The following is a 24,824-nucleotide window of genomic DNA, read 5'->3' on the forward strand; positions in this document are numbered from 1 at the left end:
ATGCAAACTCACTCTTCAGTCTCAAGATTTTTACCTTCCTGCTTCTGACTCCCCCATCAAACTCTTTCTTCAGTTTCTCCCAAGCAGCCTTTGATGATTCGAAGTTCATAATCATTGAAAACACCCTATCCAAGACGGCCGAGAAAAGGCTAGCAATTGCCTTTGGTTTCTTGGCCTTGTCTTGTCTTCCTCGTGCCTTCTGATTTAGTTTAGAGTGGTAATGTCCCCCCAGTGGAGGAGGATCACTGTCATCCATAATAACATCCCATAGACTTAAGGCTTTTAGATGGGCTCTCATTTTGATTGCCCATACATGGTAATTTTCTCCGTTGAAGTGTGGGGGAGGTGAGGTTCCAATGGATGTCATCGGGTTTTTGAGGGTATGTTGTTTTACCGGTCCCTTAATATAAGAGTTCTGATACCACTTGTTGATTGTAAGTAAATGAGCTTCAAGGGAGGCTCTGTGAATAAGAGAAATTAGAGAGAGAAAGTTAATGAGAGCAAGGTTATGCAAGCCTCTGTTTTGCTGTTTTCTGGAAGGTAGTTTTTTGGAGAAAGAAGTAGTACGCATTTTGTTTCTTGCTTGTATATATAGGAATACAAATAGAAGCAGATTACTTCAACTAACTGATCAAATCAGAAAGCCCGAAATCCATGCATACACGTTGCATGGTATTTTCGTATCCTACCGTGAAACAACTTCACGGTAGATTTGAACTAAAAATTGAAACTAAACGGATAAAAAAAAACATTAAATTTAACACTTTACAAGGGAGCTAGATTTTTCTGAAACAATACTGTGGGTCAGAATCATAGGGCTTCCACTATAGTTAGTCAATAAATCAAATGCATTTGCTATTGCCAGCAAAATTGATGATGTATTAGAATTAGAGTTTGCTGGTAATTAAAGAACATGGACTTATTATATTAGAGTTTGAATTTCTATTAATTTACAAATATCTTTGCTTCTTGGACTGTTTCTAGCAAAGCCACAACACAGACAATATCGAGTGCAGTTTAAATATGAACTTCCAGATTATAGTTATCATTGTGGTAAACAAGATCTTGAATAGAAGGTTGCAGTAAAGGAAAGCCACTTATCACTAAAGCGAAATATGGACTTTGGCTTAAAGCATTTGGATCATAGTTAAGGGTCAATATTACAACTCTACTAACTGATCTATGGGAAGCTAGAAAATGATTAAGGAAAGAGTTGACTCAAGAATTTCGCAAGTCATTAGATATAGAAGATCATGTAACTCTCATCAAAGTTCTCCTTGCTCACCATCAAGGTTTATTCATTTGCGCAAATGAAGAAGAAACATCAAAATCGGTGCAGAAAAGCAATAATGTGCAATAACTAGCAATACATGGAAAAGAGACCATTGGTCAGGAGTTTGAAAGGCTTGAGGAAAATGTTAATGCAAGAAGGGAACACATTAAATATCCATAGCACTCGGCCATTAGAAACACTGATAGTTCAGTCAATCACACTATCCGCCAAAACCTCTACAAGAGTTCCATAAAGCTAAGACGAAGACTCTAAAGAAGCCTCTCAGAAGTCAAACAGTTAAGCCCAGTTAGCATTAGCCCATTTTAACATTGTTGTTGCAAGTCCACCAAATAATAAAAGGCAATTGTATTACAATGTAAAAGAAGCCTAAGAATCACCCAAAAAACGAACAGGCCCAATGAAAGCATACCCGCTAAGTTTGCATATCTGTCAATTATAGTAGAGCAAGAAAATACAAACTACTCAAATGGCACTTTTCAGGAGTTTATGAACCCGTAAACATTCACTAGAAAAAAGTTTTGTAGAAAGGCTTATCAAGTTGAAAGACGTAATACGGCATTGAATCAAAATTGAGGATTTCCATATAACTTTAGTCATGAATAAAAGAAGTAAATAAGAAAATATCCTATTTTTTCTGTTGACCTATATAATTTATCTCAACTTATAATCTCATATAAAAAAATGTTAATTGGAAGAAAGTCTCTTCAGAAGAAGAATTCCTTCAAGATGTTAAAGGAATTGGAGGACTTACAACTCTAGGGGTCTGATTCTATGCTTAGACTTTTTTATCAAATATTTTGGAATACTATTAAAAAAGAAGTGATTGAAACTGTGTACAACTTTTTTTAGATTAAGATATTTGTTAAAATAACTAAATCAAACCAACGTTTGATTTTAATTCCTAAATACATTGGGGTAAATAAAGTAACAAAACATGGATCTATATATTTATGCAAATGTCATCTATAAGCTAATATAGAAAATTACAACTATGAGACTTAAGCCCCTGATATAAAAAATATATATCACCAATGCAAGCTACATGTGTAAAAGGCAACAATATCTAGGAGAACTCCATCATTGTAGATTAGATCCTCCACTCTATAATGATAAAAAAAGGGAAACAAAGGCTAGATAGTTACAAAATGCAACATGGAAAAAATCTTCAACATAATTGAATGTTCTTTCCTAATTTAAATTATAAGGAATCTGAGATTTTTTTTATCAATGGTACTTCTTTAGAGGCAAAAACTCAAAAATAGAAATTGGGTAGGGAGATTCAGTATCTCCCCTATATGTTCATTATATACACCAAAGTTTAATAAAAATATTAAATAAAGCTAAAAGTGAAGAAAAAATTCTTGAAATTTTCTTGAAATTAGAGTATTCAGGAATATCTTTTTTATCAAGTATCTATTGTTGTAGATAATTTGGTTATTTTCTGCCAGTAAGGGAGGAAGAAGAAAAAACTATAACAGCATGTATTCAATCATATTGTGAATGGTCTAACCAAAAAATAAATCCTATATTCTATTCAATGAGAATATGGGAAAAAAAAAACATAGCAAACTAAAAAATTTAATAGGCCTTAAACTAGCCCTAAGTAGTACCAAATATTTAGGCCTCCCTTTGATAATGGGAAGAACAACTAATGCTATTTTCCAAAAATTAGTAGATAAATTTGAAACAAAGTTGGAAGAGTAAAAAGACAGTAGTGATAAAAGTTCGGTTAGAATTTGAGATGACTCATGGATCTTTAAAATGGAGGGCTATACACCGCTGTAAGGTAGTTATTTATGTTGTCTCCTTGTCTCCCAATTAATCAACCACTCAATGATGGAGTGAGATCCACAATTGTTTAAAATGAATTTTAACTAAGAGGTGTGCCATGAAAGTCTAAAAATCAGACTATCAATTTTCTAAATAAAAGATAAATTGATTTAGATACTAGTTTCTAATGACAAAATATAGCGTTAAATCCAACTAAAAAATTCTTAATTATTTTGTCCATTTAATAAATTCTTAAGATCAACGTACTGTTCATAGGAAGCTGCAAGAAGCAAAAATCTTGGAAAGATACAAAGTGTAGTGGTAGCATTTACTAATCAAATACCTTTCTAACATATCAGAAGACCCTCCTACTGGTGACAAATAATTAGCCTCTATGCATGCATAAAAAATAAATATATAATCATTTATTTGTTAAATGTCATACTATTAGAACTCTGTGATTATCTTTAAAATTGAAGTTTATATTTGATAACATAAGAATAAAATTTATGGGAGAGCTACTAAAAACTATTCTTACCACGCATGACAAATAAAATATCTATAAAGAAAAGTGGTGGGAAATACTCTTGTTTGCTTCAATCATGGCCGACCTAGTATGTAAATGGAGGAATGCAATCAAATACAAAAAAGGTTACTCGGAAGACACACCAGCCTCTCCTTTTCTTCATTGAACTTCGATCATTCTTTCAATTTTTAAAAAAAATTCTGTTGGAAAAAGAAGATAACTATTAGAAGATTCATATTTAAATTGAAAATAACAATGCAGTAAGAAACTATTGTGATGCAACATCACAAAGAGATGAAAAAATAATCTTGTGCATTTGGGCATACGGGAAAGGAAAACAAGCATGGACAGACCAACTAGTTACCTCCAACCCATTAGTTGTTGAATAACATTGTGAAACAATTCTTCTATGTCTACGAAAAGCCTCTAAAAATGGACTGAATAAAGTTGCAATGTTTTCTGACTACTAACTTGTTGTAAGGCCTTTTAATTTTGATGTAGAAAATATTAATTGGTGTATGGAAAAAATTGGCGACAAAGGAAGATGGACGGCAGCCGACTGGTGATAAAGGACGAGAACTAATAGCTAGTGGGCGACAACTAGCTGAGGCTGGAGGGTGACCAACGAGTAGCAGTTGATGGCTGCAGACAACAATAGCAGTAATTTGACAAAGTAAAAGAAATAGTTACGTATAATTTTATAAGGGAAACTTTGTAATAAAAATATTATAGTTAAAATCGTTTTTCAAAAGTTAGTATCTATAGTTTTTATATTTATATATATTAAATGCAGATTTTGACTTTAATGTTAGTTAAAAGCAGTTTTACACAAACACTTTAGTTGATTACGTTATTTAAAAAAAAAAAAAACAACAAAAAAAAAACACCGCAATTCCTCGTTTGTGCCATTTCTTCCGTCCGAAACGACATCGCATCAGCCGAGTGTTACGGTTCTGTCTACGTCCTGGTTTTCATCGAACCCGTTGTCTCCCTTTTTCCCTCTCGCTCGCTCTCTCGCTCTCTACAGTTAGATCTCTGTGTGGGGACCTGGGGAAGAGAATACCGAGTGCAGTGAGGCGACAAGAGGGAAAAGAATAAAGAAAAGGAAGAGAAGATGGCAGCGGCGTCGTTTAGGTGGATATTACAGCTGCACAGGGACGTGCCAAAAGCAGCTAGCTTTTACTCTCAGGGACTCGACTTCACTGTCAACGTTTGCACTCTTCGCTGGGCCGAGCTCCAGTCGGGTCCTCTCAAGCTTGCCCTTATGCAATCACCAAAGTGTGCTCTTTCTCTCTCTCTCTTTCTCTTTTTCTGTGCTCATCCCTTGGACGGATGCCCGACATCTGTTTGATGATTTGCCTCAAAAAAATTGTTTGCTTTAATACAATCACAAATTATAGCTGTTGATTGTTCCTTGTTTTAAAATTTTGCTACTTAATTGATGTTGATTTTGGTTACATTGGATAGAAACGGGTTGTTATCATCGTTAGACGAGAAGCCGTTTCTAGATATCATATTTGGTTTTGCAATTGGCATTTTGATTTAAAAGTATTTAATCATGTGTAGCCACTTTTTTTTTTTTGAAGTTTTGTTAGAGGATTTAGTTCAATTATGGGCTTCCTTCGCTGATTGCTTAAAGAAAGGAGGTAGCAAAGCTAACTTATACCACCTCTCATCGGACAAAAGATGATAGCAATTTCAAGTAGGCTAGCTTGTCTAATTGACCAATAGAAAACAGAGTGCCACATCCTCTTACTAATAAGTATAATCAAAATAACACCTATATCTAACTAATATTCCCTAAATAGCCTATGTAATATGCAAACGAATGAAAATGCTAAACTTTATATAAGTAATATAAAAATATTTTCTGGTTCCGCCTTCTCTTGAGTGTTTATTGAGCTTCTGCATTGAAGGGCATGGGGTGAAAAAGGAGGCTAGGATCCTTTGAAGAGGAGCCTTTTTGCTGCTCAATGGGTTTTGTGGTTGGAGTGTAATAGTAGGATCTTCAACCATCACTGTTTCCCTTCTCACCCACCTTGGGACAGATTGATTTCTTTGGCCTCTTTGGTGGGCTAAGACACATGGTTGTTTAGAGATGTATTTATTTTAAAGTTATATCTTTATTTTGTTACAAATGAATTATGGAGCTATTTCCAACTTACTTTTGTTTTATTTGTCCTCCATTTCTTTTTGGAGACTTTTAAGTGGATGACTCATTCTCCTTGTATGTAGTTATCCTTTTTCCCTATTTTCTAAATATTTCTTCTTCTATCCAAAAAGCCAATTCTAATAGTAAATTGAATCGTAGCTTATTCTCATTTTTATATCTAGAGTATACTACTCTAATTTGTATGGTAGATATATTTAATGTTTCTTTCCAATTGACCATGGCATTAGATCTGGTTTTACAGTGAACATGTCATGCAGACAGGATGCGCTTCGCTACTATCATTCACAGTGACCGACATCAACAATACAGTGACAAAATTAATGGCATTAGGTGCAGAACTAGATGGTCCCATCAAATATGAAATCCATGGGAAGGTAGAAACTTCCTCTACTGTAGATATTTTCAGAGTGAATTTTTCCTCCAGAGTTGGTACTCAAAATATCAGAGTTTTGCATGATTTGCTTGTAATCAGGTTGCAGCCATGCGATGCGTTGATGGTCACATGCTAGGCCTCTATGAACCTGCATAGCACTCCAAACTCCAAAGATAATCTAGTAAAAGGGCTCTTACAGTGGATAACTTGAAGACATGGAGAAGACATGAGAGACTTGTTTCTTCTTCGGATTCCCTTCAATTATGGTCAACTCCTGTTCATCCAAATCTATTACAGCCGTACATAGTGTGCAAAGAGTTGGACCTGAAGAAAATTAGGCCAAGGGGTTAACCAAGTATAAGGATCAAACTGAAGAAGCTCAAATTATAACAAAATTACCTGTCATGTAGATGGGATATCTCGTGTTATCTGTATCTCCTAGAAGGGACAGGAAATCCTGTTTTGATTCCTTTGGTAGCAAAGCTGCCCTCTTTTGTCTACTTGTTGAGTTTTCATCATGTACCTTCGGCACAAAAGCAGGACTTTACATTCTTTTTAATGGATATGACTAATTTTATTGATTGCAAATTCCTTATTTAGTCGGATTCAGAACTGCCTATGTAATTCTATTAGAAGCTACCATACCATGATTCTTTATGAATCATCGAATCAGCACATCAGAAATCAATTGAGAAAATATTTAATTTTACTTTTTTGTTTATTTCTGATGTTGTGACCATATTCTTTTCCTTTGAATAAGGGTGATGATGTGGTAGGCACAATCTTGGTGCAACTTATTTAAACTTATTCCTTACCTGCTGAATCTGAAGATGGAGATACATGTTTGCATGGAAGAATGGTGTTGGCCCAACCTCATAAACTGAGATTCGATATTTCGATGCTGTTTCAACATTCAAAATCTTTCGTTTCTGTAGATCAATTAGATTGTAACTATGCCCCACAGATACTTCTGATGCACGTATTCTCTGAAAATTGAAGGATTTGAATTGCTGATGGAGCAAGCAATATCCTGAAATAGAGATGAAAGAGTAGAGATTCATACAGTTAAGGCATCTTCAATGCTTGTTGCTTCGAGGATGTCTCGAGAAATAAAGTTTCGTCCAATACCACCTGCTACAATCTCATCTTCAGTTGGGGGTACTGAATTCAGTGTGAATGCCTGAGGTATATAATATAAGGATGTTATATTTTCATTAAAATTTTATACATGCTGTTACATTGTTCTTGAAATTTCAGATAAGATTAGAGGTATCATTTCATCTGCTGATTTCTGATAAATCCACAGTTTGTAACTGCTGTATCGTGTGAGCATGTCAACATTATCATGATTTTCTAGGGGATTCAGATCAAATTACTCGAGGGAACAAAGAATCATGATAGTTGCAAAATTTTACCAGTCCTCGATTATTAAATCCAAATGCACAGCTTGGAAGCTCTCCTGCGTATGTGTAAGCAATGAAGGATAGTCTGTCTGAGAGAATTCCCCTAATTAGGTATCTGCATGCCCCATGTAAATTACGTTATGTTGTATAAAAGCTGTCAAATGTTACAATAATTCCTGTTTTTAAGGAACTTAAACAAGGCATGTGAAAAAAAAAAAAAAAAGAACAAATACGTATGGCCTGCTAAAGCTTCATTTGCATCCTCGTTGTGTGCAGCAATGGCCATGGAATCACTGACCACAAGGACATCAGAGCAATCCTCTGAGGTATCATCTGTGTCCTTTGTTCTTGATGCTTTTGTAATGAATGGAAGAATCTCCTTCCTGAAGTTGACTAGTATTAACTGCATATAACATGAACATTGATAGTGTGACTCATATAGAGGATATATATATATATATATATGCTATGAACTTGACATGAGTTTATGATGATGTTACATGAAGAACAGGCACGCCACTTCCCTCTGCAGTGCCTATGAGCTCGTCCCAGTATCTTGGGAATTTCTTTCTGTTGTTCTCGGAGAGTGCTTGAATGAGTGATTGTGCATGTGGGGAGTGACTGAAAGGAAGAAGCTGGTTTTGAAGAGAAGGATCTGTAGCCAACCTGTTTCTTATCAGATGGGAGAACCTCTGCCCTATCAGAAATCCCAGCTCGTATCCATCTTCACATGGCCCCACTTCAAAAATCTCAACCATTTTCCCTTCCAGTGCCTGCTTCTCCAAGTGACCTTTGCCTTTTTATGGGTAATTTAACCGGGAGTACCTTATCCCTTTTATTATCCGTATATTTTAACATATCATCATCCCGTTTTAAACGCTCTAAACAGTGCCCCAAACAGATCAAGAAAAGGGATTTGTTATTTAATGCTTTTACATTTTATTATTTAATAAAACTTGGTTACAATTTGTGTATCTGATTATTTAAATAATTTTTTACTATAATTTATTTCAGTTATTACATTATGAATCTGTACTCTCATTTTGTTAAGGAACAAAGAACCAAAACACTTCATCTGAATTGACAACGTTTCTTTGATTAAATTTTTCATCACGTATGAATTACGTTCAAGTTCTTGTTCTATAAAACCAAAATTTGAATCAAACTTCGATTTTTTGTGTTTGTGTTTGTTATTGGGTTCACTTTTTCAATAAATTTGTTGTTGTCTTGACCCCTCATAAATTATGTTTTTTGTTACAAAACATAAAAATAACATAGAAGTAGGACGATAAAAATAATTACAAAATTGACAAAAAATAAATATAAACTAAACACATTTTTTGTATCTTTCAAATTGTTTTTCAATCTTTATTTATCGGGGTTATAAGATATTATGAATTAATATAGTAACTAAATTAAACCGATGTTGTAAATTAAATTTAATTATATTAATCAACATTCATAATAAAGGCATAAATGATGCCAGTTTCATAAGGATATCCATTTCGAAACAAAAAATATTGCTTTGTTAAAAAGCTTTAACCAAAAAAAAAAAAAAAGAGTAAATATGTAATAAATCTCTCTAGTAGAAATATTACTTTATTTCTCTTAGTTGATGTGTTCCATTATTATATAACAATTTCTTGAATGTAATGATTTGGCAAATAAATCCGTCAAATTGTTATTTGAACAAATTTGTTGAACTTGGATATCACCATTATTTTTAAAATCATGCATGAAAAATAATTTGGATTAAATATGTATTCTTTGATGTATCGTTCTCTCAAGCGAGAATTACGCATGCAATGTTATCTTCATAAAATATTGTGATATTTCTTTAAAAAAAATAGACTTCATGTTTTTAGATATGTACACACATTCTAGACTTGTCTCATTTACAGCAAATATTTCTACATGATTTGAAGAGTAGTAATTATTATCTGTATTATAAATAATCATGATATTGTAGTATTATCATATGTAAATAAATAGTTTGTTTAAAATATTGTTTTGTATGGATCAAATAAATATTCTTCATTAACATAACTAGTTAGTTATTATTTTGATAATTTTGAAGAAATGTATGTTATTTATTGGAGATATTTAAATATATGTTTAATCTCATTCTAATGTCTTTTTGTGGTAGAGTAACTATGTTTTGCTAATAAATTTATAGAAAATATTATATACCCATCTGAGTATTATTAGTAAGATATGTTAGTAGTTTATTGCACTAAACTATAGTACTTCAGGACCGAGTAAATCTTCATTATCTTCATGAGGTTGGAAACGATGCACATCAAGTGAGTGAACAATCATAGGTATGTTTAATGGATGTGGTTTATTTATAAAAATCATTTTAAGATCTTCTCAATATGTGTAGATTGGTAAATGTAACGCCCGAAAAATTGGGAAATTTTGATTATTTTATTATTAATTATTTTTAATTAAGTTTAATAATAAAAAAAAACGCCACGTCAGCAGACCCAGTCAGTAGTTCTGGCCAACCAGGACCTGCCACGTGGCAAGACCACGTCGACCGGGGACGGGCCACGTTGGCAATCCGCGTACGCGCGATCGGACGGCCTAGATCAAGCATGCGCACGGACGGCCCAGATGCAATCGCACGAACGGCCCAGATTCAATCAAAAACGGACGGCCCAGATTAAATCAAAATGGACGGCTGAGATCAAAAGGCAAAAGGGTATAAATAGAACCCCCACACCTGACCACAAAAACCCTAGCCGCCTGCCCTCGCCGGAGAAGACGAACCAGACGCCGGAGAAGCCGGCCGCCGCCACCCGCCGCCGCACCGGGGTGATTTTCGACCGTCGATCGAGGTAAATTTCATACCCCCAACTCGTTTTTCCAAGCTGATTTCTCCTGTGGCCAAATCGGAGCCAAAATCCCGGCCAAACGGCCGAAAAACACAGCCGAAACCCAGCGGCGCCGCTGTGCCCCTCCTCGGTTTTTGCCTCCGATGAGGCCCTTCCCGGCCTCCGTTTGATGCAATTTTTATATCACCGTGATCACCATTCTTTTTTCTACAGGTTGATCGGAGCCGAATCACCAAAACACGAATCTCACCGAAGAGCCGCCGCACCCGAGAGCACCGCCGCCGGTAAGCTTCGGTTTTTCGTAATTTTTTGGCCCCCCGAGGGCCTTAGGGTTGTTTTATTGCAGAGACCGATGCAAGTGTGGCCGAATTCGGCTGAAAACGGCCGAAAACGGCCAACCCGAGGCGAATTGCCGCCGCAAGCGGCGGCGCCGTCGCCGGGGCACGGCAGAGCCGCCGTGCCGGAATTGCGATATTGGCCAAAAAGGGGCCCTGGGCCTAATTTGGGATTTTTTGGAACACGTGCAGGTACCAGTAGTGCGTTTCAGTTACCTGGAAAAAATTTAGGGAAAATTAGGGACAGCCTGTAGGCGCACTGTGAAGCCGTGTTCGGACCCCGAAACGAGTAAGGACCCCTCACCCTATTCCCTATCACGGTATTAAAGTTCAATAATGATAAAACGGTATTTCTTGAATCAACGAATGTGTGAAATTGCTTAAGGTCGCTAATGGAGCCCGAGTCTAGTGTGTTTGTCGGTTAAATGTTATTTGACATATTTTACAGTTTTAAATGCAGTATGAGGTCTGATGTTTTCATTTCATTGTTTCGCGTGCATATTTAACTGTTTTATTGATTATGGGTTGAATGACTGAGAAACCGATGCTGTATGTTGTCTTGTTTGACATAAATTACTGTTTGCTTGTTTGTATGTAAATTGATGATGATGACTGAGGAAAAGGAGAATGAAATATTATATAAATTGATAATTGTATAATGTGGTCGGCCTGACTTGATATCCTGGGAGATGGTGGACGGACCGGGTCCGTAGGGAACCCTACCGGGATTGTGGTCTCTCATACCGGACGGGGTATGGAGACCTTATGTGTTTTGGCACCCATACCGGACGGGGTATGGGGACGGCCCGTTTCACTCTCATACCGGACGGGGTAATGAGGTTTATAGTTTTGGCGCCCATACCGGACGGGGTATGGGGACGACCCGTTTCACCCTCATACTGAACGGGGTAATGAGGTTTATAGTTTTGGCGCCCATACCGGATGGGGTATAGGGACGGCCCTGGAATCTAATTTCAAGTGTTAAGGGTTAACGGGTAGCGGGACCCCTATGGATCCCCATGGATACTAGTGGGCTGGTAAATGAGGAAAATATGTTGTGTAATGATTGAATTACAAAAGGCGTGATAAGTATTATGTTATACAGTTCATATGATTTCATGATGATGATAATGTTATTGCTTTCGTATACGGTTTTATGATTTTCACCGAGGTAAGTGGATGGTAAAGGTTTTATTATTGATAAAAGGATTTGTTGTAAATTATGCTCTATTGGTCTTTTTTGTGTTTTCTACCCACCTTTACCTCCGTGACGGTGAGATATCGTGATGTCTTTACTGGGGTAGTGTAGCTCATTCCATATTTAATCATTTTAGATCAGGAAGACATTGTTCCCGAGCCCGTTCCGCAGGAAGACGACGAAGGGGACGCCTAAAGACTCCATAGTCATATTCATAGCTTTTACTTTCGAGTTTCTCCTTTAGTTAGTTTGATCTTTTATATTTTAAGCACGTTTTTGGTTTTAGTGTAAGGGATGTTAATCGAAATTTTGACTTCGCTTCCGCATTTGACATTTTATAATACACATATTTCATTTTAAATTTCCGGGGCCGTTACAGTAAATATGAATTTAATTTATTAAATTATCAATTTGTAAACCAAGACAAAATTTTGTTTTCCCTATATCTTCAATTCAATTTCTTTCTTTAAATAATTAATTGTCACATTAAGTTCTTTAAAAGTTCCAATTATTTTTAAATCATCCACGTAGGCAACAAAATATAATAAATTCACTAATAAATTTCTTAATAAAAACATATAGATATTATTAGACCATTCTTATAACATTTCCTCAATAGATATTTAGCAAACAATTGTTCAAATTATTTCAATTCATACGAAGATCTTTACAATTTGATAAAATAAATTTCTTAAACATTCGAATTATAGATTTTTATATATAAATCATCATCAAATGATTCTGTAACACCCCAAATTATTATTATTTTTATTAATATTATTTTATTTTATTTTTGTAATTTTTAGATGAATATAATAATTTATTATGTAATAATATATGGTTTTAATTTAGTTTAATTTAATTAAATAAAAAATAATAATAATAATAATAAAGGATAAAATCATTTTGAGATTTAATTGAAAATAATTTTGGAAAAATTGGGTGAAAATTTGGGTTCTGGGGTGTTTTTGAAAAGAAAATCGAAAACTGGGAGTCAAAATGCAATTTAAAAAACTTGCACCACGTCAGCAGCTCGGTTAGCAGCCCTAGCCAACCAGGACATGCTGCGTGGCAGAGATACTGACGCGGGAGGCCACGTGGAAGGGAGCCACATGGGCGATCCGCATACGCGCGATCAAACGACTGAGATTTGTTCTCGCGCGCACGGACGGCCCAGATTAAAAGTGCGTACGGATGGCCCAGATTGCACGCGTACGGACGGCCCAGATTGAATCGCGCACGGACAGTCCAGATTGCATCTCGATGAATGGTCCATATTCATTTCTTATTTAATCGCGATCGGACAACCCAGATTAAATCGCGATGGACGGCTCAGATTAAAAGCAGAAGATTATAAATAATTTCATCCACACCCAAACCCTAACCGTAACCGCCAGAGCCCTCGTCGGAGAAGACAGCCCAGCCAACGGAGAACCGACCGCCGTCACCCGCCGCCGCACCAGAGCACTTTTCGGCCGCCAAACGAGGTAAATATTCTCTCCTTGGCTCAGAATTCGATTCTAAACCCACATGTGGCCAAATTGGAGCCAAAACACCAGTCAATTGGTCGAAGAATGCCACCGAAGTCTACCGGCGCTGTCGTGGGTTTTCTCAATTTTTGCCTCCGATGAGGCCCTTCCCGATTCCCGTTCGATGTAATTTTTCCACCATTGTGACCATCGTTCCTTCCTCTACAGGTGACCGGAGCAAAACATTAAATCGCGACTCGAGCCGGAGGAGCCGCCGCACTAGAGAGCTCCGCCGCCGGTAAGTTTCGGTTTTTAGTGTTTTTTCAGCCCACTAAGGGCCCTAGGGGTGTTTTCTCACAGGAACCAATACAAGTTTGGCCAAATTTGGTCGAAAATGGCCGAAAACGGCCAACCCGAGGCGGAGCTGCCGTGCCAAAATTTTAAAATTGGCTGAATAGGTCTTGGGTCTGATTTTTGAGTTATTTGGGACATGTTTAGGTACTGTAAGTGCGTTTGAGTTCCTGAAAAAAAATTCAGAGAACCCAGAGACTGTCCGTAGGTGCAGTGAAAATCCTGTTTTCGGCTTCGAATCAAGTAAGGACCCCTCAGCCTATTTCCTATCATGAAATTGAAGTTTGAATAAATGATAATACTCTATTTTGTACAAATTAAATAGATATGTATAATTAATTACGGTTGCTAATGTAGCCCGAACCGGACATATTTCTCTGTTAATTCCTGTTTGATTTATTTTACGGTTTAAATGCATTATGGTATCTGGTTTATTTATTCTATAGTTTTGAATGCATGAATCACTGCTTACTTTACTACTGTTTGATTTTGGGAATCTAAGATATACTTGCTTTATTGGATGCACGTTACTTGTTTATGTATTCATGTTTGAATTGGTAACGGAGAATAAAAAAAAATAGGAAAGGGGTGTGATTTGATAAATGGATAAAATGATAGCCTCACTAGATATCCTAGGAGATGGTGGATGGACCGGGTTCATAGGGAACCCTACCGTGAACGTTATCTCATATCGAACGGGGTATGGAGACTTTATTGTTTGGCGCTCATACCGGACGGGGTATGGGGACGACCCACTTCACCCTCATACTGGACGGGGTATTGAGGTCTATTGTTTTGGCGTTCATACTGGACGGGGTATGGGGACGGCCCTGGAATTAAGTTTGTTAAGGGGAATGGTTCACGTGTAGCGGGAACCCCTATGGATCCCCATGGATACTAGTAGGCTGATAAAAAGAGGAAAATTGTTGTTTGATGATTGAAATATAAAAGTATGACATGTGTTATGTTACAGAGTATGTATGAATTCATGATATCTTTGATGTTATTGTTTTTATGAGTCGTTTTCATAAATCTAACCGAGGTAAATGGACAATAAAGAGTTTTATTATTGATTAATGAATTTGTTAAAAATTGTGCTCCATTGGTCGTTTTTGTTTTTCTACCAACCTTTACTTCTGTGACAGTGATATAGTGTGACGTCTTTACTGAGCTAGTATAGCTCATTCCTTACTTAACCATTTCAAATCAGGAGGACTTGATTCACGAGGCCATTCCGCAGGAAGACGGTGAGTAGATGCCTAAATATTTTATAGTTTTTCTTATAGTATTTCATTTCTAATATTTCTTTTAGTTAACTTATTTTTTCATATTGTTAGTACGTTTTGGTTATTGTGTAAGGGATATTAATTAGAACTTTTTATTTTGCTTCCGCACTCAAAATTTTTATATACATTTTCTTTTTAAATTTTCGGGGTCGTTACGGTTGGTATCAAAGCCGCGTTCCTAGGACTCATCCCTTACACAATAATACGTAGAGAAATACCAAACCAATGAATCATTACTCAACCATTCCTTGTGAAATGCAGGTGCAGAGAGATGAGGAGAGGAAGACCCCCACTAAACCGAGCAGCCCGGGATGGTTCGCTTCGGGAAGATGTTGATAGAATATTTGAGATGTTGGAAAGACTCATTGCTACCCAGTAAAGTCGAGATGAGAGAAGGGAGTTACCCGACCCTTCCCCGCCACCACAGGTTGAGCCACTGCTGCAGCGAGAGGATCCCGAGCCACCCCGGTATGAGCCTGCTTCTCCACAGTACCACCCGGTACCACTTCCGCAGTATAATCCAGTGCCCCAACCACAGTACTGCTCGGCACCACCACAGTATAATCCAGTGCCCCCACCATACTAGTAAGTGCCACCACAGGGCCCCCCAGTTTATCCTCAGCCCGGCCCAGTCCCCCTTCCGCGAGACCCAGCTCCTTCCTTGATTGACCTGGGCTACGTAGAGAGGTACAGGAAATTGAACCCTTCCACTTTTGTAGGGGAATCCTCTTTTAAAAATGCCCAGTACTGGTTGGCAAAGACGAAGAAGGCTTTCAAGACCCTAGGAGTGGTTCCCGAACAGAAGGTCACCCTTGCTACCTACATGCTGGTGTGAGAAGCAGATCGTTGGTGGTAACTCAAGCAGACCACCTTGCTTGTTCCAGTCACTTGGGAACAGTTCTTAGTAGCCTTCCATGCGGAGTACCTCCCAGAGCACATCTGATATCTAAAGGAGATGGAGTTTGTCCAGTTAGTCCAGTAAAACATGACAGTGTCAGAATGTGCTCGTAAGTTCCTGGAGTTGGACCGATACTCTCCTGAGACGTTGATGGATGAGGGCAGGAAGGCTAGGAGGTTCCAGTGGGGCCTCCGCCCAGAGATCAAGCAACACTTATTTGTACTGGAGCTTAAGACATACTCAGCCGTTCTGGCAAAGGCACAGTTAGTGGAGAGGAGCCTCCACACCCTTCCTCAGTCAGCAGGGAGTCACAGACCCGCAGCTCCACCCCGCATACCAATACCTACTGCACCCGTCCAACAGAATAAGAGGCCCAGACCGATGATCCAAGCTCCCCCTTAGGCTCCAGCGGTAAGATGTGGTAAGATCTGTCAGCATTGCGGCAAGGATCACGGGGACCGACCATGTTACCACCTCAACAACATTTGTCGCATATGTGGTAGTGCCCAACACTATGCGAGAGAGTGCCCAAGGAACCAGAATCAATGAAGACCCCCTATTCAATGCAGGGTTTACAACCTTACTCAACAGGATGCTGATGCCGACCCGGACGTAGTACAGGGTATGTACACTATCTGTAACCATTTTGCTCATATTTTTTTTTACACTGGTGCATCGCATTCATTTGTTTCACCTATTTTTGCATCCACATTCAATGTATTGTCTGATAAACTTGATTCGATGTTAATTGTATCTACTGCTGGGAGTATAACATTACTAGGAGAAGTTGTCTACAAGGCTTGTGCCATGGAGATAGCAAATAGAAAACTGAGTGTAGACCTAATAGAATTAGACACAGGAAATTTTGATGTAATTTTAGGGATGAATTGGCTAGCGGCGTATCACGCCACTATAGATTATTTTAACAAAAAGATTGTATTCAATCCTCCAAATGGGGAGCTATTTACAAATGAATAAAATCATTTAGTACTTATTACTTGATGGCAATTTTCTTACTTATCGAGTTCTTTAACCTTGCTATTTTCTCTAACTAGGCAAATCCAAGAAAGAGAATTGTATTCAAGAGATCCCGGTAGTCCGAGACTTTCCAGATGCATTTTCGAATGAGCTGCCCGGACTACCAATAAACAGGGAAGTCGAGTTCACCATAGACCTACAGCCTAGCACCCAACCTATTTCGGTTGCTCCTTACCGCATGAGTCGCGTTGAGATGGAGGAGTTGAGGAAGCAGATCACTGAATTGTAAGACAGTAGTTTTATCAGACACAGTGTGTCCCTTTGGGGCACTGGAGTCACTTTTGCTAGGAAGGGAGATGGAACGTTGAGGCTATGTATTGATTACAGAGGATTGAATAGGATTACAATCAAGAACAAGTATCCCCTTCCCAGAATTAATGACATTTTTGATCAGTTGCAGGGTGCGCAGGTCTTCTCTAAAATAGACCCGCGATTAGGTTACTATCAGGTGAAAATAAGAACAGAAGACATTCTCAAGACGGCCTTTCGAACCAGGTATGGACACTATGAGTTCCTGGTCATGCTATTTGGGCTAATCAACGCTCCAGCCATCTTTATGGATCTGATGAACAGGGTCTTCAGAGAATTCCTAGATCAATTTGTTATCGTGTTCATCGATGACATCATGGTCTACTCAAAAAACAGAGAAGAACATGTTCACCATCTAACCCAGGTTTTGCAGGTTCTCAGAAAAAAGAAACTGTATGCAAAGTTGAGTAAGTGTAGATTCTGGCTTTAGCAGACCGCCTTCCTAGGACGCATCATATCAAAGGATTGAGTATCAGTGAATCTTGAAAAGGTTGAAGTGGTGTTCGGCTGGGAGAAATTGGCATTAGTTAAAGAAATTTGTATCTTTCTAGGAATGACGGACTATTACTGCAAATTCTTCGAAGGATTTCCTAGCCTAGCTGCTCCCCTAACCCGACTCACAAAGAAGAATGCCAAGTTTGAGTGGAATGAAGACTATGAAAGAATCTTTTCAGAACTGAAGAAGTAGTTGACTACTGCACCTGTGCTGGCCTTATCGAGTGGATCGGGAGGATATACGGTTTACAGTGATGCCTCCTATCTAGGCCTGGGTTATGTCCTAATGCAGCATGGGAATGTCATAGCTTATGGGTCCAAACAGTTAAAGAGCCATGAAAAAAATTATCCCACCCATGACTTAGAGCTTGCTGCAATCATACACGCCTTGAAGACCTGACGCCATTATTTATACGGAGAGACCTTTCATATCTATATCGATCACAAGAGTTTGAAACACATATTCACTCAGAAGGATCTCAACATGCATCAGAGAAGGTGGATAGAATTTCTTAAAGACTATGATTGTGATATCTTGTACCACCCGGGTAAGGGCAACGTGGTAGCCGATGCACTCAGCAGGAAAAGTGCAGGTATCTTAGCCCATTTGATTGTCTTAGAATGCAGGCAAAATGGGGCTACACAACAGGTTCGACTTTAGGAGTTGAGGAGAGCCACATATTTGAGCCGTTTGACCTAGGTTGTGTCCTAATGCAGCATGGAAAGGTCATAGCTTATGGGTCCAGACAATTAAAGAGTCATGAAAAAAATTATCCCACCCATGACTTAGAGCTTGACGCAATCATACACGCCTTGAAGACCTGATGCCATTATTTATATGGAGAGACCTTTTAGATCTATACCGATCATAAGAGTTTGAAACACATATTCACTCAGAAGGATCTCAACATGCGTCAGAGAAGGTGGATAAAACTTCTTAATGACTATGATTGTGATATCTTGTACCACCCGGGTAAGGGCAACGTGGTAGCCGATGCACTCAGCAGGAAAAGTGCAAGTATCTTAGCCCATTTGATTGTCTCAGAATACAGGCAAATTAGGGCTACACAACAGGTTCGACTTCAGGACTTGAGGAGAACCACATGTTTGAGCCATTTGACCGTCCAGGCTGAGTTAATCCAGAGAATAAAGGAAACTCAGTTAGCTGATTTCACCCTAGTGGCCCTCAAGAACAATGCAGGACAGGGAGTTAGTTCAAAATTCCGAGTCTCTGCCAATGGGTTACTCCGATTTCAGGACAGGGTGTGTGTTCTGAATGACAGTGAATTGAAAAGAGACATTATGACTGAGGCCCATAGCTCAAGGTTTGTCATGCATCCCAGAAGCACCAAAATGTACCAAAACATGCGACCCCGATTTTGGTGGAATGTGATGAAAAGGGATATAGCTAACTTTGTGTCTAAGTGCTTGATATGTCAGCAGGTCAAGGCAGAGCATTAGCGCCCAGACGGGCTACTTCAACCTTTACCGATTCTGAAATAGAAGTGGGAACATATCGCTATGGACTTCGTGATAGGGTTACTTAAAGCACGAGCAGGACATGACGTCATCTGGGTAATTGTTGACTGGCTCACCAAGTCTTCTCACTTCTTTGCCATCAAAATGACCGATCCTTTGGACAAGTTAGTAATAATATATATCCGAAAAATAGTTAGATTACATGGAGTTCCAGAGACAGTGGTGTCCGACAGTGACCCTAGGTTCACTTCTCGATTTTGGAGTAGCTTTCAGCAAGCCATGAAAACGAAGCTGTCCCTCAGTACTGCCTTCCACCCTCAAATTGATGGACAATCAGAACGGACAATCCGTATATTTGAAGATATGCTTCGAGCTTGTGTCCTTGACTCTGGGGGCCATTGGGACAACCATCTACCCCTGATAGAATTTACCTATAACAACAGCTACCAAGCGAGCATTGGCATGGCTCCGTATGAGGCGTTATATGGGCGTCCATGCAGATCGCCGATTTGTTAGGAAGAAGTGAGTGATAGAAAATTATTCGGCCCGGAACTGGTAGAGGAGACCACATCCAAGATAGTTAAGATCAGAAGGAACATTCAGACGGCTCAAAGCAAGTAGAAGAGTTATGCGGACATCCGGAGGAGAGATTTAGCCTTTGAGAAATGCGACCGGGTGTTCCTCAAGGTCACTCCTTTCAAGAAAATTAGTAGGTTTGAGAGGAGGAAAAAACTTAACCCCCGATTTATTGGACCATTCGAAGTCTTAGATAGGATTGGTACTGCCGCCTACAGACTAGCACTACCTCCAGAGCTTTCCAAGGTCCACAATGTGTTCCATGTATCCATGCTACATAAGTACAACCCGGACCACTCTCATGTCTTGGCTCATGAACCCCTCCCACTCCATGAGGACTTATCTTATGAGAAAGTACCAGTTAGCATTGCGGACCAAAAGAACAGAATACTCTGCAACCAGAAAATATCCTTTGTAAAGGTCGTGTGGCAGAACCACACGCCAAGTGAGACTACCTGGGAGCTAGAATTAGACTTTAAAGCCCATCATCCCCATTTGTTCGATCAAGAGTAAGAGGTAAATTTGAGGGACTAAATTTCTTTAAGGGGGGGAGAGTTGTAACACCCCAAATTATTATTATTTTTATTAATATTACTTTATTTTATTTTAATTTTTTTATAATATTCAGATGAATATAATAATTTATTACGTAATAATATATGGTTTTAATTTAGTTTAATTTAATTAAATAGAAATAAAAATAATAATAATAATAAAAATAGATAAAATTATTTTTGAGATTTAATTGAAAATAATTTTGAAAAAAAGGGGTGAAAATTTGGGTTATGTGAGTGTTTTTGAAAAAAAAATTGAAATCAATGGTCAAAATACAATTTAAAAATCTTGCGCCACGTCAGCAGCCCCGGCCAACCATGACACGCCGCATGACAGAGACGTTGATGCGGGAGGCCACGCAAAAGGGAGCCACGTGGGCGATCCGCGTGCGCGCGATCGAACAGTTAAGACCCGTTCCCGTGCGCACAGACAGTCCAAATCAAAAGCTCATATGGACGACCCAGATTGCACGTGTACGGATGGTCCAGATTGAATCACGCACAGACGGCCCAGATTGCATCGCGATGAACGGTCTAAATTCATTTCCTATTTAATCGCGATCGGATGGTTCAGATTAAATCGCGATGGACGACTCATATTAAAAGCGAAAAGTTATAAATAATCTCATCCACACCCAAACCCTAACCCTAGGCGCCAGAGCCCTCGCCGGAGAAGACAGCCCAGCCATCAGAGAATCGACCGCCGCCACCTGCCGCCGCACCGAAGCACTTTTCGGCCGTCAAACGAGTTAAAAATTCTCCCCTTAGCTCAGAATTCGATTCTAAACCCACATGTGGCAAAATCGGAGCCAAAACACCGGCCAATTGGCCAGAAAATGCCGCGAAGCCCAGCGGCGCTGCTGCGAGTTTTCTCGATTTTTGCCTCCGATGTGGCCCTTCTCGATTCCTGTTCGATGTAATTTTTTCACCATTGTGACCACCGTTCCTTTCTCTACAGGTTGATCGGAGCAAAACACCAAATCACGACTCGAGTCGGAGGAGCCGCCACATCGGAGAGCCCCGCCGCCTGTAAGTTTCAGTTTTAGGTATTTTTTCGGCCCACTGAGGGCCCTAGGGGTGTTTTCTCACAAGAACCAATGCAAGTTTGGCCGAATTCGACCAAAAACAAGCGGAAACGGCCAACCTGAGGCGGATCGCCGTCGCCAAAGCACGACGGAGCCGTCGTGCCGAAATTCTAAAATTGGTCGAATAGGCCTTGAGTCTGATTTTTGAGTTATTTGGGACATGTGTAGGTACCGTAAGCGCGTTTCAGTTCCCGAAAAAAAATTCAGGGAACCCAGAGACTGCTCATAGGCGCAGTGAAAATCCTGTTTTTGGCTTTGAATCAAGTAAGGATCCCTCACCCTATTTTCTATCATGGAATTGAAGTTTGAATAAATGATAATACTCTATTTTGTACAAATTAAATAGATATGCATAATTAATTATGGTTGCTAATGTAGCCCGAACCGGACATATTTCTCTGTCAATTTCTGTTTGATTTATTTTACGGTTTAAATGTATTATGGTATCTGATTTATTTATTCTATGGTTTTAAATGCATGAATCTCTGTTTACTTCACTATTGTTTGATTTTGAGAATCTAAGATATGCTTGCTTTGTTGGATGTACGTTACTTGTTTATGTATTCATGTTTGAATTGGTAACGGAGACTAAGAAAAAATAGGAAAGGGGTGTGATTTGATAAAGGGATAAGATGATAGCCTCACTAGATATCCTGGAAGATGGTAGACGGACTGAGTTCATAGGGAACCCTACCGTGAACGTTGTCTCATACCGGACGGGGTATGGAGACTTTATTATTTTGGCACTCATACCGGACGGGGTATGGGGATGACCCGCTTCACCCTCATATCAGACGGGGTATTGAGGTCTATTATTTTGGCGCTCATACTGGACGGGGTATGGGAACGGCCCTGTAATTAAGTTTGTTAAGGGGAATGGTTTACGTGTAGCGGGAACCCCTATGGATCCCCATGGATACTAGTAGGCTGATAAAAAGAGGAAAATTATTGTTTGATGATTGAAATATAAAAGTATGACATGTGCTATGTTACAGAGTATGTATGAATTCATGATATCTTTGATATTATTGTTTCTACGGGTCATTTTCATAAATCTCACCGAGGTAAGTGGACAATAAAGAGTTTTATTATTGATTAATGAATTTGTTAAAAATTGTGCTCCATTGGTCGTTTTTATTTTTCTACCAACTTTTACTTCTGTGACAGTGATATAGTATGATGTTTTTACTGGGCTAGTGTAGCTCATTCCTTACTTAACAATTTCATATCATGAGGACTTGGTTCCCGAAGCCATTCCGCAGGAAGACGACGAGTAGATGCCTAAATATTTTATAGTTTTTCTTATAGTATTTTATTTCTTGTATTTCTTTTTGTTAACTTATTCTTTCATATTATTAGTACGTTTCGGTTATTGTGTAAGAAATATTAATCAAAACTTTTTATTTCGCTTCCGCACTCAAAATTTTTATATACATTTTATTTTTAAATTTCTGGAGTCGTTACAGATTCATTTACATATGCAGTAATTTTGTCTATTATACGCATTTTAAAATTTTCATATACTGTTATAGTTATGAAGTATCGAAATATTATAACATCCACGGTCGAAGAATATGTCTCTTCATAGTAAACACCAAATCTTAGTGAAAATTATGAACTTATAAATCTGGCTTTATATTTGACAATTTCATTTTTCTTGTTCCGTTTTATGACAAATACTCATTTGTAATCAGCTACTTCTATGTAATCAATTATTGAGTTAAGTTCTGTCTATATTGCATGTTCTATTTTGGCCAATTATTTGTACATCAATAATCCTCCAATTTAGGTCCAACATATTCACCATTTTATTTTTATTTTTTCCTTCTATAATTCTTCTTGCTAAGTTATACAAGAAAGTATTAACGATTTTATTATCATAACTCCAACATTTTTTTGTTGTAGTAAAATATAATTTATTAAGATCTTACTGTCATCATTTTTGGGTGCTTTAAACTTCTTTTAGAATTTATCAATAATTATGTCAATAGACTTTTTACGAGCACTTGTCTCTTTAGCATTGAATTTTGATTGCTAATCTCCTCGTCAATTTGGATGCATCGATTATTTACACATTTCTTTTGAAGATTTTAAACTTTGGAATCGATTGGTCTACCGTGCATTTGTGTGTTTTAAATTCATCTGCAGTAATTATATAGTGTACTATAGTCTATTTTAAGGTCATGGAATGCATATGGTATTTGATTTCTAACAAGTAGTGCTAAATATTGAAGTATAGATGAAAATTTGGTGGAGCAATTAGAACATCACTGTGCATCCAAAAATTCGATATAAGAAATAATAAATTCTCAAATAGAAATAAGCAATTTTATTCTCATAAATTAGAAACACTTAATTAACAATTCATCAATCAAGCCATAGACTATGTAATATTCAACAATAATCATTAAAAGCTTTAGATTGTATAATCTGTGCTCATAATTTATTTGAGAAAGTAACTTCTCAAATGTCTGGTTGCGAGTCAGATAAATAAGCACACGTTGTGACAATGTATATATTAAAACCATAATATATCTACTTGTATTTTTTTTATTTTTTATTTTTATTTTTTCTCTTTCTTTCTGGAAATGCAAGGGATTCAATTCCAATGTTGACTTGTGAGAATATAATAATTAATTTACCTTGAGAACTACTCAATCATTTTAGATTTAACAATCTTTTGATTCTTCAATGAATGTTGGTAAGAATTATTAATTACTCTATGCATCACATAATGAAGCATGATGTCTTAATCAATCATGCCAAATTTTAAAAATATTTGAATTAGCAAACTTCTAATTCATTATTATATTTATTTCAATTGTATAAATATTTGTGAAGTACAATTCTAAAGGAAAATATAGATAATTTTTTTAATACATATTTTTTACTTGATAAAATGCACAGTAATACAAAAATATTTAGTACCTTTCTTATTATATGTTTTAGTGCGATATCCATTTTAACAAATATTTTTAAAGTTTATTAATAATAATGTAATATTTATAAATATATTTGTTCCTTCAAATCATCAGTAATTTTTATATTACTCTGTATTGTGTTATGTTAAAATTGGCTTCACCTAGTATTAAGTGAGTAAAAATATTTTTTTATATTGTAATATGGTCCGTGTCTCAATTTTCGACCCAACAAAATTTTGAGAAATATCAATTTTTCTTCATTAGAATTAAGTTAAATTAAAAATTAAGGGCAGTTCAATATATATTAATGTTTGAATCTAAATAATAAATCATTTAAGAAAAATAGCGAAAACAATAGTTAATTATATCCACTATTTTCCTTTCTTTTCTTTGTAGTTTTTCCATTTTAGATTAATATTATGATTCTTAATAGAATTATTATTATCACCATTTT

General features: G+C 37.5%; 2 protein-coding genes and 1 long non-coding RNA gene across 4 annotated transcripts; 2 read left to right on the forward strand and 1 right to left on the reverse strand.

The window, feature by feature from the left end:
* Nucleotides 1-4,451: 4,451 nt before the first annotated feature.
* LOC110825418 (uncharacterized) lies at nucleotides 4,452-6,717 on the forward strand. The gene is made up of 3 exons (XM_022055866.2): nucleotides 4,452-4,868; nucleotides 6,005-6,137; nucleotides 6,236-6,717. Exons 1-3 carry the CDS (start codon nucleotides 4,705-4,707, stop codon nucleotides 6,290-6,292), a joined length of 354 nt encoding a protein of 117 aa, XP_021911558.1. The 5' UTR covers nucleotides 4,452-4,704; the 3' UTR covers nucleotides 6,293-6,717.
* LOC110825417 (uncharacterized) lies at nucleotides 5,937-8,297 on the reverse strand. Of its 2 annotated transcripts, none has more exons than XM_022055864.2 (7): nucleotides 8,040-8,297; nucleotides 7,773-7,942; nucleotides 7,552-7,654; nucleotides 7,268-7,316; nucleotides 6,952-7,166; nucleotides 6,536-6,659; nucleotides 5,937-6,460 (listed from the first exon to the last, which is right to left on the reverse strand). In XM_022055864.2, exons 1-7 carry the CDS (start codon nucleotides 8,295-8,297, stop codon nucleotides 6,330-6,332), a joined length of 1,050 nt encoding a protein of 349 aa, XP_021911556.2. In that variant the 3' UTR covers nucleotides 5,937-6,329. The 2 variants fall into 2 exon arrangements, with proteins under 2 accessions (XP_021911556.2, XP_021911555.2); XM_022055863.2 differs by having other exon boundaries at nucleotides 6,952-7,122; nucleotides 7,200-7,316.
* LOC148266270 (uncharacterized) lies at nucleotides 7,729-8,568 on the forward strand. Its single transcript, XR_015818420.1, has 2 exons — nucleotides 7,729-7,865; nucleotides 8,051-8,568. It is a non-coding gene; the product is annotated as an uncharacterized LOC148266270 (long non-coding RNA).
* Nucleotides 8,569-24,824: the final 16,256 nt, after the last annotated feature.

Source organism: Carica papaya, chromosome 4 (genome assembly GCF_054855325.1).
Source record: "Carica papaya isolate Zhongbai chromosome 4, ASM5485532v1, whole genome shotgun sequence".
NCBI classification, from domain to species: Eukaryota; Viridiplantae; Streptophyta; class Magnoliopsida; order Brassicales; family Caricaceae; genus Carica; species Carica papaya.

What these genes read in the sequence shown, in the direction of transcription:
- LOC110825418 (XM_022055866.2), top strand. Translation starts at nt 4,705, where the DNA reads ATGGCAGCGGCGTCGTTTAGGTGGATATTACAGCTGCACAGGGACGTG. An exon ending in GCCCTTATGCAATCACCAAA is followed by an intron (nt 4,869 to 6,004) that starts GTGTGCTCTTTC and finishes CTGGTTTTACAG; the next exon opens with TGAACATGTCATGCAGACAG. An exon ending in AATATGAAATCCATGGGAAG is followed by an intron (nt 6,138 to 6,235) that starts GTAGAAACTTCC and finishes GCTTGTAATCAG; the next exon opens with GTTGCAGCCATGCGATGCGT.
- LOC110825417 (XM_022055863.2), bottom strand. Translation starts at nt 8,297, where the DNA reads ATGGTTGAGATTTTTGAAGTGGGGCCATGTGAAGATGGATACGAGCTG. An exon ending in GAAGCTTTAGCAGGCCATAC is followed by an intron (nt 7,655 to 7,772) that starts GTATTTGTTCTT and finishes TGGGGCATGCAG; the next exon opens with ATACCTAATTAGGGGAATTC. An exon ending in ATATCCCATCTACATGACAG is followed by an intron (nt 6,461 to 6,535) that starts GTAATTTTGTTA and finishes AATTTTCTTCAG; the next exon opens with GTCCAACTCTTTGCACACTA.